The sequence below is a fragment of the Pseudovirgaria hyperparasitica genome (genome assembly GCF_010093815.1).
Source record: "Pseudovirgaria hyperparasitica strain CBS 121739 unplaced genomic scaffold EJ05scaffold_28, whole genome shotgun sequence".
Taxonomy (NCBI): domain Eukaryota; kingdom Fungi; phylum Ascomycota; class Dothideomycetes; order Acrospermales; family Acrospermaceae; genus Pseudovirgaria; species Pseudovirgaria hyperparasitica.
In genome coordinates, this window is record NW_022985576.1 from 19,730 (window position 1) to 39,446 (window position 19,717).

The 19,717-nt window shown below is 35.7% G+C and overlaps 2 protein-coding genes across 2 annotated transcripts; both read right to left on the bottom strand.

The window, feature by feature from the left end:
* Positions 1-13,965: 13,965 nt before the first annotated feature.
* On the bottom strand, positions 13,966-15,757 carry EJ05DRAFT_446048 (major facilitator superfamily transporter; the record flags this gene model as incomplete). Its single annotated transcript, XM_033742216.1, has 6 exons — positions 13,966-14,398; positions 14,452-14,836; positions 14,896-15,080; positions 15,147-15,367; positions 15,420-15,513; positions 15,567-15,757. The coding sequence occupies 6 exons, from the start codon at positions 15,755-15,757 to the stop codon at positions 13,966-13,968; spliced, it is 1,509 nt and encodes a 502-aa protein (XP_033595280.1).
* Positions 15,758-16,569: 812 nt separating this feature from the next.
* EJ05DRAFT_490602 (uncharacterized protein) lies at positions 16,570-17,379 on the bottom strand (the record flags this gene model as incomplete). Its single annotated transcript, XM_033745900.1, has 3 exons — positions 16,570-16,618; positions 16,778-17,063; positions 17,124-17,379. 3 exons carry the CDS (start codon positions 17,377-17,379, stop codon positions 16,570-16,572), a joined length of 591 nt encoding a protein of 196 aa, XP_033595281.1.
* Positions 17,380-19,717: the final 2,338 nt, after the last annotated feature.

Below are 19,717 nucleotides of genomic sequence, written 5' to 3' on the forward strand. Positions count from 1 at the left end.
TAAGGAGGTAGTCTATAGTAGTAGTATTATAGTAAAGAGAGGAACGGTAGTAGGTCGCATCGTTTATAGCTACCTTACTCCCTTTATCCGGATTAAGTAGATATATTTAGTAACCTATTTGCGTTTCGCGCACGTAGCTAACTACGATAGGTGCTTACCGTCGTAGTTAGAGTACTTTACTATATCCCTATCCCTCTAGCCCTCTCCTCGTGTCCTATAGGGGCACTTCTAGGTACTATATTCTTATCGATACTACCTATACCTAGTCTTTTAGGAGTACCGCTATACCGTATACCCGTATCCCTAATAGTTAAAGTACTATATTATCGCCTATGCTCTATCCCATGGTTCCGCTATAAGAAGCTCCCCTTCCGCTAGGAATCCCTCTTACGTAATTTAATACGCGAGGGCGGGGTCCTTAAGCTCTACTATTATAGTAGAGTATACCTTTAATCTAGTTTTAATCCCTTATATATTCTTCTACTATACTCTTACGATCTTAATTCCTAGGTATTTTCGCTCGTTTAACTATTCTATCCGTATAATATCCTCTTCTCTAATAACCTATCCGCTTATAGGTATAGAGTATATCTATATCGGGTATGTGGCCGCCCTAATAGAGGCGCCTAGAAAGATACTACTAATCGCGTTCGGATCGCGTGAGATAGTCTACTACGCGATATTCGTTATCGTGGTAAGTACTACTCCTCCTAGCATGAGTTTAGCGGCGACGACGTTTAACTATATTCTCTTTTATTTATTAATCTTACTTACTATATCCTTTAGGGATGCTTACTAGACCTATACTAGGGTGTCCTTATCCTAGATTACGACGCGTATACTATACGCCATATTACCGGTCCGGGGGGCCCGTGGTATAGCCTCCGGTGTTACTACTATTTATACCTATATACTAGGGCGCTTACCTTAAGTAAGTTCCTCCTGGATTCTACGTAGGCTAGCCTCTATTCGGTCGAGTCTACCCTCCGGTCCTCCTAGTTATATCTTCTTCTTCTTCTCCGTAATTCCCTTTAGATTCTAGATAAGGTCCTAGAATATATATAGAAGGGTCTTCTAGCCCTCTCCGGCTTCCTTCTCTATACATACTACCTAGTAGTTAATATAATCTAGAAGGGTTTCCCCTCTCGGGGTCCCCTTTATTCCGTCTATCTATAGCGGCGTGCGCCTTTAGATGTGTTCTACGTTTTAGATAGGTATATAGTTACCCTTAGTAATATTGCTATATAGCCTTTTCTATTATACTAGTAGGGGTATATCCGGTATATACCGGGGTATATTAGTGCCTAAGGCCGCCATATTTATTAGTTAAGGGCTACCCTTAACTAATAAAAGGGGGTTGGTATATCGGCGTTCTAGTAGCGTGGTCCGTGCCTCTATCTCCGTAAGGATTTTAAGAGGGTATATATATATCTTTACACGGCGATAACGTCTTGGTTTCGACGCTGCACGTACGTGCGTGTAGTAGTAGTTAGTATACTCGGTATACTCTATCGATTAAGGTGTGTATCTCGCTGTATTACCCCGAATGGACTAAGTTAGCCTCTTAGGGATGTAAAAGAAGTTTAAATATTAATAATAAAGTAAACTTCTCGAAGGAATAAAGTATATAGAGATAGTCGGATACGCTAATAATATATATCTCCTAGCTATTAATAATAATACTAACCGAATATATAGACGACTAGAATAGGACTATAAGAGGTGCCTCTAGTAGGTAAAACGCTATAGAGTAATGTTCGCCCCGGAGAAATACTAGCTTATATACTTTATTAACCATTAAGGGAAATAGGTAACTAGAGAAGGTAAATAATGCCCCCGAATTAACGTATTTAACGAACTACTAGCATAAAGTATACACGCGCTCGGAGTTATACTAGATAGTAAGCTTAAATAGGGACTATAAGTGGTATACACCGTCTCTAGGGCCCTCTAGATAGAAGCCGCTATATAATGGATTATAGCCTCCACGTGGGGAACCGCCTAGAATAAGGCACGCTAGCTATATATATCTATAGCATGACCCGCCTTCACGTATAGACACGAGTACTAGTACACGGCCCTTATATAGATTAGGCGAATAAAGCTCGAATCTATATAGAACCGTATACTCCGTCTTATATTAGGCGTATATAAAGCTACTAACACGGTGCTACTACGACGCGAGATAGACGTTATAAGTATATATAACTTCTACTAGATATAGAGGGTAGTATACTTTACTAAATAATAAGTATAGAAACGCATAGGAAATATAGAATATACTTTCGCCATACTACGTATACGAATTAGTATATATTACTATATACTCCTATATATAGGCCGGAATTAAATACGGTATAGGTGCTTAATAGAAGCTAACTCTAGCTAAGTAGTATAAGAAGTCCGAGATAACCCGGACGCTTTTCTAAACTAGTAGAGCCTTTAAGAACTTATAAAAAATATACGGTCGTGGACTTAAGATAAGTAGAAAGAGGCACTCCGTGCCTACTAGACCTTCTAGTAGAATAGGTACCTAGAGTAGATTTAAGGGCTATAGAAGGAACTAAGTAAATAGATATATAAAGGGCTAACGAAAGCCTAAGTATCTATACTTATCTAAGCCCGAACGGGCGCTATAGGACTCCTATACTATATCTATAAGAGAGGCGTTCCCGATACCTCCCTATAGTATAAGGTATATAGCCGGAGAGGTATAATACGCTACTATCTAGCTATATACCCTAACCTCTATATATAACGGTAATAGCTTATTCATGTTACGAAGACTTTAGATATCGTATAATGGCTTAATAAGTACCCTAAGGACGTCTCCTAATAGATACTTATATATCTACTACTCCTCTAGTACTAGTAGACCTAGAAATATATACTAGAAGAGACCCGGTATACGCTGGTAGTAACCCGATATATACCGGAAGAACCCTAGGAGAACCCCGATTATTAGTTAAGGGTAGCCCTTAACTAATAACCTCCGTACCTATACGTGCTATCTAAGGGTAAAATAACGGTAATATAGGCTATAGACTAATAGGCGTACTCTATAGCTATATACTTAAGACGAAATAGAGGTTTAACGAGATATAGTTATAGATATAAGGAAGTTTTTCTCTATAGGGTTTCTTCTTATATAGTAGCTTAGACTAGAGGAGGCATAGGCCTATAGAGTACTACTCTACCTAGTTATATAATATTATTATTATTATTATTATAGAAAGAAAAAAGAAAAAGAAGAAGAAGAAGAGAATTAAATACTAAAGAAAAAGATCTAGAGACTAGTATATTCTAATAGATCTATAGATTAGTCTAATAGAGCCCTAATACTAATACTAGAGAAATACCGCCTATACTATAATAGAAGATTAGTAAGAGAATATAACTAGAGTCTAGAATTAAACCTATATTTAATTCTACTAGACTACTATATCTATTATCTAGATAATTATCTAGAAGATAATAGTACTAGAAATATAGTTAGTAATTATTTATCTAGAGAGTCTAAATAGTCTTATATAGAAAGTAGACTAGCTACTTATAAAGACTATAAAGCCTTTATAGTTTTTAGAATCTAGATAAGGTTCTTATAGATATCTAGTCTAAACTAATTATTAGCTAAGTATTATAATATAGAACTAGAAGAGAAAAGAACTTATACTCTAGTATTAGTTAAATAGATCTATACTATATAAGTAATATAAGTAATCTCTAGTCTAAAATACTCGGTTAATAGTTATTATAATAAGGAATTCTAAGTAACTTATAAGTTCTAATAATTTATCTTTCTTAAGGTATAATAAATATAAGAGTAAGTTTAATTTAACTAGGTAAACTAGTAGAGTCTAACATGAATAATATAGAGTCTAGTACTTACTACTTAGTTAGTATAGTCCTTACTAGCTAGGGTATAGCCCTAGTAGTAAATAATATTATTTATCTATAGAATCTAAGTATTAGTAACTAGACTCTAACTAGATAAGAAAGAAGAATCTAGTCTTATAATAGAGAATAATAAGGTTATTAGAGTCTAGAAAAATAGAAGAAAAACTATATCTTTATACCTAGAACTCTTAAAATTATAAATAGGTCTTTATAAATAGAATATTATAAATAAGATATCTATAATATATAAGTATCTATTTATATATAACTCTAAAATATATAAATAACCCTTATTTATATACTCTTAATAGATAAGTAAATAGTTCTAGTATATATAATAATAGATACTCTATTAACTAAGAAGTACCTAGTATAGATAGATTAATATAAAAATAGTTCTTAATTAGAGAACTAAACCCTTTCTTCTATATACTTAATAATAGATCTAAGATCTAAGAAGATATAGAGCTAAATCAAAGTAGATATATAGATAGTATAGCTAGTAGAATTTTACTAGACTTACTATATAAATATATATATTAAGTCTAAGTAGTCTAGCTTATAGAGAGTACTATATATAGTAATAATAGAGATTACTACTATACTATAGTAATAATTATTACTACTAAGGTAAGAATAAATACTATTATATTAGAAGTTATTTATAGAAGAATAGTTATTTATCTAGTACTAGAGATATAGATATAAAAGAAGCTACTAACTTAGAAATTAAACTATCTTCTATAAATAACCTATAATAGATTTAATAGATAGATTCTTTTAATAGAAGATATATATACTATAATCTAATAGTAGATATTAAGTCTACTTACTAAGGCCTATATTAGAGAGTATTATATATAATAATAACTATTACTATAAATTAATAGTAATTACTATTATAATAAGTAAGTATAGAAGAATAGCTTTAAAAATAGTTTCCTAGAAGGCTAGTAGGAATAGACTAGATAATACTTACTTATAAGTAGTCTTCTACTAGTATAGACTCTAGTAATAAATAAGTAGAGAGAGAGAGTAGTATTAAGGGTAGACTCTAGATATACTTAACGCTAGTATACTATATCTATACTATTACTATTTTCTTACTTAATAAGACTAAGTAAGTCTCTTTTTAATAGTATACTTTCTTCTATATCTTAAGAAAGCTAAGTAGACTATAGCTTTCTCTCTTATTAAACTTATTATATTCTATAAATACTCTTATATCTATATATATGTTATATTTCTATAATATATATAATATTAAAATTAAAATTAATATTAAAGCTATAGATAAAGAATTTAAAGTTAAAAAAATCCTAGAGTCTAGAATTAGTAATAGAATACTAGAATATCTAATTAAGTAGAAAGACTATAGATATAAATTAAATACTTAGAAACCTAGAGAATATTTAATAAACTACTAGTAACTATTATAGAAGTTCTATTAAATAAATCTAGATTTATCTAGTTCTCTGTAAGAATAGGGTTATTAGATAGTAGTATAGTTAGATAGAATAATATAGTATATTCTATCCTAGAACGAATTACTACTAAACCCTTTTAGTAGAAATCTAAGAGTATATATATAAAGGGACGCCGATCTATCTAGCACGTAACTATTTACCGCCCTTCCCGCCACCTCCTAACTCTATTAGCTAAGGTATATATAGATTAGATTATATCTAAGGCTAAGTCCTAATAATTATCCCTTCTCTCTAGGAAGCTACCCTTAGCGACCTAGATTATTATCTATCTCTATATCTCTATTCTAAGTCTCGTAAGACCTTAGTCGTTCTCTATACTTTATCTTAGATATTTACTAATATTTACTAATCTAAGATTTATATAAGCGTTTTTCTAATAAACTAGAGTTTATCTATTCTAGATTCTTATATAGGTAAGATTACCTAATTAGGCCTAGCGTATCACGTAATATAATTAGGTAAGCCTAGGTACTACCTATATTAAAATCTTTTCTTAGAAATATTCCTTTCTTTAAAAAACTTCTTAACTCTTTATAGAGTTTTTTAGATTATTAGATATATTACCTAATCCTTATAGATATAGATTTATATAGATTTACTATAATTTAGTACGATTTATATAATTTACTAATTTTCGTACTATATTTAGCTAGTAATAGTAATAATTTATAATAATCTATATAAATTAGTAATAATTATAATATGGTTTCCTAAAATCTTAACGCTCTAAAGTAATTGGTATAGAAATAGATACCTTTAAATAATCCCTATCTTATATATATTACTAATATATCGAAAGCTATTAATCTACCCTAACCTAGACCAGGCTCTAATAATCTAGCTATATATTATTATAGTTATCGCTTTCTATTATATATTACTTACGGTAGTACTAAATCTATAATATATAGTACTTATATAACTAAGAAGCGTTATTACTTATAGATAATTAAATAAGTTCGAAGAACTTTATATAGATTTACTTATATTAGTATAGATTACTACTAGGCCTCTAGTAACCTCTACTAATAAGAAGTATAGTACTACTAATCATAACGCCTTAGAGAAGGCTTTCTACGAGCTATATATCTAAGATAAGGGTTATGCCTAGGAGTACGATTCTAATAAGATCCGTAAGGATTTATTAGAATCTACTATAGCTATTATTACCGCGATTACTAGGTAATATCGTTTTTCTTAAATCGTTATAGATTCTTACTAATATATATTAATCTCTATAATAGTACTAAAATCTCTACTACTTTGGACTTCTTTCTATATACTAGTAATATTAAAATTCCTAGAAAAGGTTCTAGTAAAAAGGCTAAGTTTCCCTTCTTACGTATACTAAAGAGCTATAAATTTAGAGAAGATAGCTCTAATCTAGAAGTTTCTATACTAAAGGTATATAGTTCTATACTAATCGTTAAATCTTTTCGCTGATTTATATAATTACTAGCGTGCCCACGCCGTTCCGTCCCTCTCTATCCCGGGTTCTACCGCTCTATAGGTTTCTATAGAGGAGTTTATAGCTATAAGGCACGCTATATAGAATTTATAGCGTCGGAATAAAAGGCTAGAGACTTATATTATAAAGCTCTATACTATACTAAATAAGAACTAGTAGAAGGAATTAGATATAACTATCGCGGTAATTAGTACTTCTACTCCTACTCCGACTTAATTAGTTTAAATCTATACTAATTAGTACTAATATATTTCTTTTATCTAGCGTTTTTAGTTTTTGGTTTTAATTTTAAAGTAATCTTACTTCTTCTAGATAGATTAGTACGAATTTATATAGATCTATATAGATCTTTATATTTTCTTTTAGCTTTCTTAATTTTATCTTTCTTTAATAATAACTTCTTTAATCTCTTTAGTAATCTATACTAATCTATACTAATTAGTACCGATTTTCGATGTCCATTTCTCTTAGTAAATTATTTTTCTAAGTCTCTTTTTTAGTTAAATTTTTTTAAAGTTCTAAGTTTGAACTTTCTAAGGGAGTTCTAAGTTTAAACTTTCTAAGAAAGTTCCTTAATTCCTTAGAGTGTTTTTAAAGATCTATGTCTCTTTAACCTTCTTTCTTTTAGGCGGCCGTTCTTAGCGCTAAACTATACTAAAAAACGTTAAATTACCGTACTTTAGTATAATTCTCTACGATTCCGCAGCTTTCTTTACTAATTACTACTTATATACTAATATTACTACTTTACTAATATTTATTATAGGTTCCTAAGTATCTTTATTAGAATTATATTCTTTCTAATAAATTTTATATAGCTACGTGCTATCTTTAGCGCGTTACTAGCTAAGTATCTACTTAACTTTATAGATATCTATACCTTCTTATATAACTACTTTATATAGTATCTATTTAGAATAATCCGGTAATAATAAGGCATGAAATAGCTTAAGAAGCGTAATATAGAATATATTATATATCTTTAATATAGGAGGGAGTTATAACTTATACGCCTAGTTATTAATTATACGAGTAATTTTATATAGATCTATTATTATATAGTTAAGCTTCTTCTTTAGTCTAATACTACGAATATTCTTACTATTTAGTAAAACTTTATCCCTAATATTAAAGATCATGGGTTTTCTACCCTTATTATAGTGCGATTTACTATAATCTATAGTATCTTATAGTAACTTTATAACGCTTCTTTATGTTTAGAATAGTTCTATAGTAATTTCTATTACTTTAATATTAGGTCGTTCTACTTTAAACTAAGTCCCTAAGAACCATATATTATAGTTCTAACCGAAGTTTACTTCGAACGAACTTACGTAGATTAACGTATATTAGCTATTATTATACGTGAATTCCGCGATATAGACTAACCTTATCTAGTTATTCTACTTATAGTTATAATATACGCGTAAATACGCCTTAACTATCTAATTCTACCGCTCCGTTTATCTATCTATTTATAGATAGAATATAGTACTAAGTTTCTACTTAATTCCTAGCGTATAGTAGAAATCCTTCTAAAATTTAGATATTATCTACGGACCTCTATCTAAAACTATACTATTTAGTATACCGTGGAGCCGAACTACGTTATAGAGTAGTATATCTATAAGATCCGGTACTTGGATTATCTTCCTTATAGGGATATAGTATAATATCTTTATAAATCTATCTAGAACTACGAGTAAACTATTATAAATATATCTAGAATACTTACTTAGGGGTAGATCTATAATAAAATCCATTAATAATTCCTTCTATACCTCCTTTAGTATAGATAATAGCCTTAATTTACTATATAGTAAGTATCTATATACTTTTGTATACTAGTAAACGTTATACATTTTTATATAGTCCTTTATATATTTATAAAGACCCGGCTAGTCGTATATTCTTTAGATTAAATTAACTATTCTTATAATACCGAAGTATCCTACTTACGTGTAATTATACTATTCCCTTAAAATATTAATTTATAAGCCGTCTTCTAGTACGTAGAGTCGGCCTTAGAAGTAGATCGCGTCTAATTATTATTTCTACCTTAATAACTACGGCGGATCTATAGCGCTTCCTTTTATACTTATAACTTTCTTTACTAATATATTAGAATTCTAGGTAGATTTAATTAAGTCTTTAAGGGTTTTCTTATTTCCTTAGATATTTATTTAGATTACTTAATACCCGCTCTAATTCCCGCGGAGAATCGCTAAAAGTGTCCTAGCTTCTAGTATTCTATTAGATAACTAGTCTTATAGTATCTAAAGTATAGTATAGTCTAAATTATACTAACTATCTACGTTATTCTATAACGATTTCTTATAATCTTTATACCGCGATAGAGGATTAGCTTTATTCTCTCTTCTAGCTTTATATAAGATTTTAAAGTTAAATATTAATATCTACTTAGCCTAATATACTTATTAGCGATTAAGGACCTTAGTTAATATAAAGTAATATAGATTTACGTAATCCGATAATAATTTAATCTAATATATAGAGCCTTCTAAATAATATCGCTATTACTTAAAACTCTTAATAATTATAAGTAGTTTCTAGTTATGCGTATTATAACGCGTCTCTATATCTACTATTTTATAGAAAAAGAAGGCGACCAGGTACTATTATACCTTATCTTTTATATCTTTATATAGTTAACTAATAATTCTAGTAATTATAAATTCTAACGCGTTAGTTTTAATCTAAATATACTTCTTAGAATTAAAATACCTAAGAATTAGCGTAGTTATAAAGTAATTCTTTAATAATTAGAACGTATCTCGTGCTTCCGGCGTTAACTATATCTTAACTAACTTAGCTTTACGCTATACTCGCCTACCTATAGAGATTTTACCGCCATTCTCTATAAGTTTATTAAGCGGCGCTATAATTTATAAGAAGTCTATAATAAATTTATAATAATAATTTATAAAACCTATAAACGTTCTAATTTAACGTATAGTAGTAGATTCTAGCTATTCTATAATAGTCTTTATATACTCCGGCTCTATTTTTAGGCCGCTATATATTATAATAAAGCTAAGAAACCTAACTTCTTATTAGTAAAACTTATATTTAGATAATTTTACGTAGAGTTTATACTACCTTAGATGATTTAGTACTAATTCCACGTATTCTTTATAATTCTACCTACTATTAGAGTAAATTAGTATATTATTAAGATAAACTATATAAATCACGTTAAGTAATTCTATAAGTATAGTATTAATATATTCTTAAAACGCTCTTAGTGTATTTATCAGCCTAAATAGTATAATAGTATACTTAAAATAACTATATCTAGTCCGAAATGCGGTTTTCTACTTATCTCCGCGATAAATTTAAAGCTAGTAATATATATCTTATAAATCTAGCTTCGTAAAGTACTTTACCTTTATTAATTAGTCTAAAGATTTATTAACTAGCGGTAATAGATAATGATTCTTCTTAGTTACTATATTTAGTATCTAATAGTTAATGCATAGATATAAACTTCTATCTTTCTTCTTTACGAAGAGAATAGATACGCTAGCTAATAATATACTATAATATATCTAGCCTCTTCTAAGGTATTCTTTAATATATTTATAAAGAACTTTAAGTTCTAGTCTCGAAAGTAGATAAAGTAGACTATAAGGGACGTCTACTCTCTCTTCGAGCTTAATCTTTAGCTTATATAGTCTATAGTTAGGGAGAAGTAATGTATCTCCTACTAAAAATATATCTATATACTATAAATATACGTTAGGTAGCGTGTCTTCGCCCTAATTATTACTATTATCCTCGTCTTTATTAATAATTAATAAGAATATAAGATAGATTAGTAATAATTAGGTCCGTATAGCGAGATTCTATACCTTCTTACTAATAGTTATAACTTACTAGTATAATTTACTATGGTATTATCGGAATATTAATATCTCCTTCTAGAAATTAAGGATAGAGTTTAGGCGTCTAAGCTAAGGTATACCTAGAATTATATTCTATTAGCTAATATTAGCTATAATAAATTTATTAGATATCTACTATTTTATTATCTTTAAGTTATAAACTTTATAATTTATTATAGCTTTATCTAAAGTTCTAACTTTATATCTATTAACTATAATAGTTTAGCTAACTTTACTAAGATTATATAATAATCTATACTCCTTTACGAGAATTAATAAAATATAGTTATCTTCTATACTAGTATCTATAAGGGCCTATATAGTTTTATTACTATTTACTATAGATAATAATACTTTTAGTAATATAAGGTCTTTACTCGCCGGAAGGCGCTATAGCTCCTCCTAAGTATATATAATTTAGCTAAGAATATGGTTAGATCTTATATACTAGCCTATTCTTTTTTTAGATTCTTATAGTTAGATAAAATATATTCTATTTCTCTATACTTATAGTAATAAAGTACGCTATGATTCTACTATTTTATAATAGATATTATATTTAAGTCTATGCCTTATCCTTTTCTATGTTAAGAAGTACCGCCTTAATTATTTTAGTATCCTCTTAATATGTTTCTACTCCGATTTATACTCTTCTAGCGCTAATTATAGTAAGGTTACTCTTAATCAAATATATTTAATCGACCTTATTTCTAATCTATATAGAGTTTATTAGTTTTACCTAGAGAGCCGCGTTCCTTAAGGATATAGTAGTATTTATTAGCTTTCTTCTCTAATTCGTATAGATAGTTAAAACTTAATAATACTATTTCTAGTCTTTCGTGGATTAATGGAAGTAGTACTTCGCGAAACTAGAATATATAAATATTTTTCTATAGCGTAGGGATATTATTCTATAGGTTTTAGAGGTATTATAGTAGTTAAGTAGGTGTCTAGTTCGGTTATTATACTATACTTCTTAACTTAGATAGTACCTTTCTTTTATATTCTCTATCCATTCCGAGGGTATTTAGTATAAATATAGCTAAATATTTCTAGGTTATCGTAGATAGTAGCTATACTTCCTTCTATCTATTCTATTAATCACGGGATTATAAGTCTAGGTATCGTTCTCCAAACAAAATATATTATACTTTAGTAGAAAAGAGTAGAGGGTTATTAAGGAAGTACTTTTCGTAGTCTCTCTTCTAGTCTTTCTACTCCTTTTAGTTCTTCTCTATAAATATAGTTAGGTCTTTAGATTTTAGTATACCTAGGGAAGGAGTAGAGTAAATCAGTAATAAAGCGGCTAGGTATACGGTAGATTATCGTAACTCTAATGGTAGGTAAACTAATTCCGCCTAAATTAGTATAGGAAGTCGTCTATCTACTATTATTTAGCGTAGTTCTTTAAGAGACTTCTTAAGTTCTTATCTCTTTATAAGGAGTTTTATATATTCTATCTATTCTTTAAGAGTTTAAATCTCTTAAGTCTAATTCGCGATATATTTCTAAAGTTTAGTAATGGTTTATTATAATACCTTACGTGGCTCCGCCATGACTTATTATCTAGCTTTATATTATTAGAAGTTACTTAGTATATCTACTATTTCTTTATCTAAAAGCTCCGTAATTTAGTCTAATATCTCTACTTCTTAGTTAGAAACGGCTAGGATTAATACTAATTATAGAGAATCTCTATTATTTAATATAGTATTACTTATCTCTATAGTAGATCGTGTTAACCTTCTTAGTTCTAGTTAGACTATCTTAACTATAGTACTATATAGAGAGTAATTTAAATATAAGAATAGGGTTATTAGATAGTAGTATAGTTAGATAGAATAATATAGTATATTCTATCCTAGAACGAATTACTACCGAACCCTTTCGGTAGAAATCTAAGAGTATATATATAAAGGGACGCCAATCTATCTAGCACGTAACTATTTATCGCCCTTCCCGCCACCTTCTAACCCTGTTAGCTAAGGTATATATAGATTAGGTTATGTCTAAGGCTAAGTCCTAACATTCTCTATACTAAGCTAAGAATTATTAAAATCTAAAGAAGAATTTAGAACCTTCTTAGTATACTAAATACTTAGAATAAGAATTCTAATTAGAGAACCTTAGTAGAACTATATAGATTCTTTAAATCTAATCTCTAGAGATTATTTTATAGTAATTAATTTAAACTTATACTAATATATTTACTACTTTACTTATCTACTAGCTAGTTACTATTTATACTCTATTAATACTTATTATAAATCTACTTATACTCTTCTAAGTCTTCTAAGTACTCTTATCTTTAGAAAAGCTAGAATACTCTATATAATAGACTACTTTAGAGATAAGCTATACTCTTATTAGAAAGGTTTATTATAATATATATATATATATATATATACTATTTAAGAGTAAAATAATAATAATAAAGACTATAAACTAATAGATATACTCTATTACTATATACTTAAGAAGAAATAAAGATTTAATAAGATATAATTATTAGAATAAGAGAGGTTTTCTCTCTTAGATTTCTTTTTATATAGTATCTTAGACTAGAGAAGATATAGATCTATAGAATACTACTCTATCTAGTTATATAATAATTATTATTATAGATACTATAAGATAGTAGACTCTATATACTAACTATCTATATTAAAAGAATTAAATCTTAAAGTAACTACTTTAATAGTAGAGTATACTACTTATAAAGAGCTAGATACTAGATATAGAATAGTAGACTATATACTTAACTTATATATCTAATAGATACTTAGATTTATTTCTTAATTATATAGTTTATACGTAGAGTAGCTAATAAGTAGATAGTCTAGCTTAGCTTAAACTATTTTAAGGTACTATTTATACTACCCGTAACATAGCTAATACTCTCTAACAAGGTATATATATTATATATTGACGAGAAGGCTATAGAAGACGTACGTACGTACACTGTCTAGATCGTTTATTATCATTGAATTCTCTAGAGCTTACTACACGAAATCAGATCACATTCAAAGTCATGAAGCTGTCATCCAGCCATGCTAACAGCCGTATACCATTATTAAGACTTTTTAAGTCAGCGCATATCTTCCGAAAAGACATTACCGACCATGCAATGCAATCGTGAGCCTCATTATAGATCCACAAGGACGAAACATTTCATCTAAGCGTAGCCTCGGTTCATTGGCAAGAACGTCTAAACCGTATAGCGAAAGAAGGTCGCATTGTCCCCCTTGTGCATCTCCACCGTCTTCTCATCCACAGTGTAATCTGCAGGGGCTTTCGTGTTCTCGCGATCTCGTCGTGAATTCTCATAGCGCAGATATGCGGTCATACCGATACACAGGATGGTGCTAATGGATAGCGTTCCGATAAGTATGGCATGGCCGGTACGGAATTGAGGCGAATCTTTTGGTAGGTAGATGTAAGCGGCCACGACACCACCGAGATTGCCGAATCCGACGTGCATGGCAATGCCAACGGCACGCTTGAATGAGCCGCCGATGTTGTTGCCGTTCCATGCTACACCTTGCGGGACGTTGGGGTAGATGCCAGAGGCGGCAAGGAAGGTGCCGGCGTATTTGACATGCGGTTTGGCGGAGCCACATAGCAGAGAAAAGCCAACGATACTGGGTCAGCGTGAGTATGGCTCGGCGACGCGAGTGTGGGGAGTGTGACTTACGCAAGGAGGTTGAACCCGATCATATAGATACCGCGTTGCTTGTGCTTGTCGGCAAGGTATCCGCCCGAGATGCAGAATACACACGCAACGACATATGGCGGGACTGTCATTAGCTGTGCCATGTTGTCGGTGTAATTTAGTGTTTTGACAATGGTCGGCAGAAAGAGTGAGAAGGAGTAAAGCGGTGTGTAAATGCCGATGGTGATGAACATGTGCACCCAGATCTTCCAATCCTTAAGAGCGTCCCAGAAGTAAGTAGCCTGCGGGCGGTCGTCCAGAGCACTACGGTCCTCCTTGAGACGACGCTGTACCTCATTTTTCTCGCCTTGGGACAGAAAGTTTGCCGTATCAGGATAATCGTTCATGGCCCAGAACGCTATCAGAGCTGTGCCCGCATGGTAAGCACGGCTGTACACCCATGATGAATGAAGCTTAGAAACTTACCGATCACGAACGTAAGAAGACCTTCGAAGATGAAAATCCATGACCAAGCACTTCGACCAGCAACGCCGTTCATCTCGCCGATACCGCGGGCAAGCAGACCGCCAAATGCGCCAGCAGCGGTTGCAGCAGAAAAAAAAATAGCCATCCTGAATCCGCATTCGTGGCGCTTGTACCACATGGTGATACTGCCAACCGTCAGTCTCACGTCGCACACAACCACGGTGTTAGCCAGGTTGTACGGGAGGACTCACTAGTATGTCACGCCTGGGAACAAACCGCCTTCCGCAATACCCAGAAAGACGCGAGCCGCCATCAATCCTTGGTAATTGTGGACAACTCCCATGAGAGTACAGACAACACCCCAAGCAATCATGATAGTAGGGATCCAGATTGAGGGACGAGACTTCTTCATCATGATGTTGCTCGGAATTTCTGCAGCCACATAAAATGGGAAGAAGATAGCGAGAGCATTCTTCGAATAATCAGTGAGAGAATGGAGAGAGGTAGGAGAATCTGTAGCATACATTGTACTTAAGGCTCTTTGGGTCCATATTGAGATCGGTCTCAAGGTGCTGGAGACGGGCATTGCCAATATTTGTACGGTCGAGGAAACTCAGTCTATAGGTTGTTAGTGAGGAGAAGAATGTATGAGAATGTATAGCAGAACACACAGGTAGAGCAAAGCCAGAAAGGGGATCAGGGCAAAGTCAATTTTCCTGAGTAAGCGTTCGGTACTTTTAGTGTCGTAACCCAGAGACTCGTTGTCAGAGTTGGTAGAGTCCACATTGTGGATAGGGTGCTTCTCGCCTGCAGGAGCAGCGCCATCGGACGAGTTCAACGAAGAGGTGGTTTCGATGGCCATGCTGGACACCCGGTCTGGGGCTGAGGTCTCTGGAGCTGGAGCAGAGTGAAGGTTAGCCAGGAGTGAATGGCCGTGGACGCTGACGGAACAAACGAAGTACAAGGTCCATAGCCTCCAGAGGAAACGGGGAGTTATATATATAGAGGTCAGGGGTAGGTTGCAAATGTGCAGGGTCTTGGCTGCTGGAATAAGGCGGTTATGTGATGGCGAGAATTCAGCAAGTTGGGCGAGAGTAAGTGAGCGTGAGTGAGAGGGCGGCGAATGGAGGGTGTGAGAATGAAGCAAATAAAAGCAAATGGAAGCAAAGCAAAGCATCAAGCACAACACAGCCAATGAGAGGCCGTTGCGCGTGTGCTAGCGCGATGCAGGCGCAGGCGCCCGCAGACGCAGACCAGGAGGGGGACTCAGGAAGTTCGGACGCTGCAGTGACCGTGCTCATATATGCGGCGGCCCATGACAGATAATATACTCGCCCCAATCCTGCCTGGGCTCTACGTACACCCCCCCCCCCTGGCTACCTTTCTCTACCCTTCTCTACCCTTCTCTACCTTTCTGTAAACTTCTCTATTACCTTTAAGAACCCCCAAGCGCATAGTTGGGCGGCAGCTTTGACACCCATCTGTGCACATATCAGTATGACCGGCGTTTTATGTGTACCAGCTACCAACGTCTACGTCTCCACTACCCAGGAATTCACTTCCAAAGCATCGGCTAGATACGCGATGACCTTTATGTATATAATATTATCCTGATACTCGACATGACATCAGACGCCCTCGTCTGTATCTCGATGGCATTGATGCAACAAAGTCCTACAACTGGACTGGGCCTTCTGGCTGATACTCCTCCAAGGTTAGTAGTCTGTGCATCATACATAGTAAACACTCTTGCAAAAATTGACATTCTCACGCAGCTAAAAGAACGCGGTGCCGTTCCCATGTCACAATACACCGCTGCCTACTACTCATCTCTGTGCAGCCATTGCGCTCTCTGCACTCAATACTAACTACTAATGCTTACTCTTTCTCCTGCTCCTGTTGTTGGCCAGTGTCCCCAGAGCCACTATTACTACTCTGTCCATATTCGCTGCTCTCATCCAACGCCTGCCATGCCATGCCGTGCAATTCGCGTGCGAATATCCATTCGTTGGCTAGTCTCGTGTTATAGCTTGCGGGTCCGTCGTCAACGGTATTGTCCCGCATGACATCGCTCACTGATGGTGAAAAGATCTCTGCTGCTACGGCTGTTGGCACCAGTCCTCCCCGTCTATCCGCGTCCGGTTGCGGCAGCAAGTAATCTTCCAGTACTGCGGATTGTTGAAGCAATGAGAATTACGAAAGATACACAAAGCATGGTCAGTAGTGACCTGCCTTTCCCCGATCCCTTGGACTCCAACCACGGCGAAGCGCGCAGGAGATTAGGCTGGAACTATTGGATGCTGACTTTGTCGAACATTCCATTCCAGCCGGATCAATGGTAAAAGAGTCCTTTGGCGATAATAAGCTGATCGTGATTGGTCTCGGCACACTTTGTCCTGCTAGATCTGCCTGTTCTGCCGTATAGTGTCCATGGCAGCGGGGTGCGAGCACATGGCAGGTCATTCCTAGACGTAGGGGTGTCATGGTGTCAATAGAGGGCTGATCGTTGTCTGAGCCAGCGTATCAAGGCTACAAGAGTTGTCAATGATTAGCCTGGGCGAGTCTTGCAGTGCCCTTCGGTCTACAGCCTATACGCGCTCATGCCGATTCGGCTTGGACGAGTAAAAGCTTGATCAGTTCATTACAGCAGCCTACATTATGATAGGGACAGAGAATTAATTGGAGGTAGGTATTTTCATTGTACTGTATGTGGGCATGTCGACATGACGGGTCTGGTCACCGTGAACCGATAGCGTATGGCAGAGGCACCTGCACGCAACTGCACCTACACCCGTTCCCGCACCCGCTCCCATCTCACACGGCGAAAGTGGATGTAATGAGTGTCTTACTAGTGGTTGTTGTAGATGTAGTGGAAGTAGTGGAGGTAGGATGTGGCGGCTGTGGTGGATGCGCGGGGCCGCTGGGCGGAGAGAACTTGTGGCGCCCGCCGTGTCGGAGGCTGAATCCATCAGATGCTTCATGTTGCTTTGTCGTTATCGTCAGCTCATCACTCAAAGACTCACCCAATTCTCATGCATACCCATGTCCAAACTCATGTACATATTTGCACGAGCTCCGCGTAGTTTCCCACTATTTCGAGTGGGCGATTCGTGAAAGATGTCTGCGTCTCCCGTCCTGAAGTCTCTAGATTTATCCCCGTACTTGATGCATAAGTGCTAAGCAAGGGCCCTTATAAACAGCCCGCACCGACATGTGCCTCCTGCATCAAGATGCGCCGCAACACATTTAGCTTGAGCAGAGAGGCGTGTCGCACATATAAATGGAAGCTCTACCATACACACCAAAGGCCAGAGTCCATTTCGAGCTAGACCGTGTACACGAGGGAAGAAGACATGGCCGTCCGGGCCTGGGAGCCGAAAGAGCAAGACACGTTTGACCACGTTGTACCTTGAGCCAAAGCGGCAATCGAGTACATCGTACTCTGTATGACTATGGTCAGGGGTGCGCCAGTATTGGCTGCCGAGACAGGAACATTTTGAAATGATAAGCACGCCGCCGCACGCCCGTCTCCAGGTGGCTTGCCGTGGTCATACTAAGGGATGTCAGTAGTGCATGTCGTCAGCTTTAGACCACGCCTCCAGCGGGTGGTCGCAGTCGGGGGCGCTGGCAAGGAATGCTGGCCGAGTCCAGAAAAACAGACCTACAGTATGTGTTTGTACTGCAGATTCGATCAGTGCATTGCTCGCGGCGCAGGTCCTCATAAGCCATGTCAAGTAGATGGATATAGTGGTGAGGGTATCATAGCGATATTGGAAGGGGAACAGGAATGCGAAAAGTGAGCGTGACAGTAATTAGGTAAATGTGAAGGCCCCTGCGCCGTCTGCGGACTGACTGCAGACTGCCAAGTCGCAGGAGTCGGCCCGATATCTTTGCGGGCCATGACAGGTCAGGACAGAGGCAGAGACATTTCAACAACAACAACGACAACAACAACAACGTTTCTTATTCACTCAATCTTTATCACTTCGCCAGCTGAACCACACGCCACTTACCATCTTCGACGACCCGCTCTGTGAGCCATATATCATCCCAGCAGCCGCCGCGTCTCGTCGCTAGGACGAAGGCGACGACAAGCACAAGGACAACCCGTCTTTGCTTCCGTACATCGGGTCCGTGGTCCGTCAGTCATCTGCCCCAGCTCTTACAGCCTCCCTGTTTCCTACAAGTCGATTGATTGATTAATCTGCTTCCCGCCTCTCACGGAACCCACGTCCCAGCAAGCATGCTCGCCGCCACCTGTCAGGCTGTCTTGGGCAACTCATGCAGCTGTCTCTGTCCACGTTGCCGCAGTCGGGCGACGGCGTGCATCGACCACCGTGCAACGCACTGTCTCAATATCGGTGTGCGGCTGGAAGGTATCGACTATGTCTCCCATCACCATGCCCCGACGAGGACAATACATGCCATTGTTTCCTCTGATCCTTGCAATCAGCCGTGTGCTCGCTGAGCGAAGAGCCAGGGAGTTCCCTCCATGCCTTGCTAGCTTCGCCCAAGAACTATCCTGTCTTATCATCCTTACTCTTCCAATGTCCATTAATGTCGTCTCCTTACTACACTAAGCGATATGCACATGTGTTCTTTGTCCGCCTGTCCATCTACATCGCACGTCCCAGTGCGAGACCATACGACCGTGACCTATCGTGACAGCCATCCAATTCTTGTCATTCCATTGTACGTGGGCTCCTGGTCTCGACATCAGTGCACGCGAGGGCGCCCTGTACATCACAGAGAGGCACGCCGCAAGGCTGCCACCCTTGCTCTTCAGCGGTGTATTGACGAGGCTCCATTGTGCTATATCCTG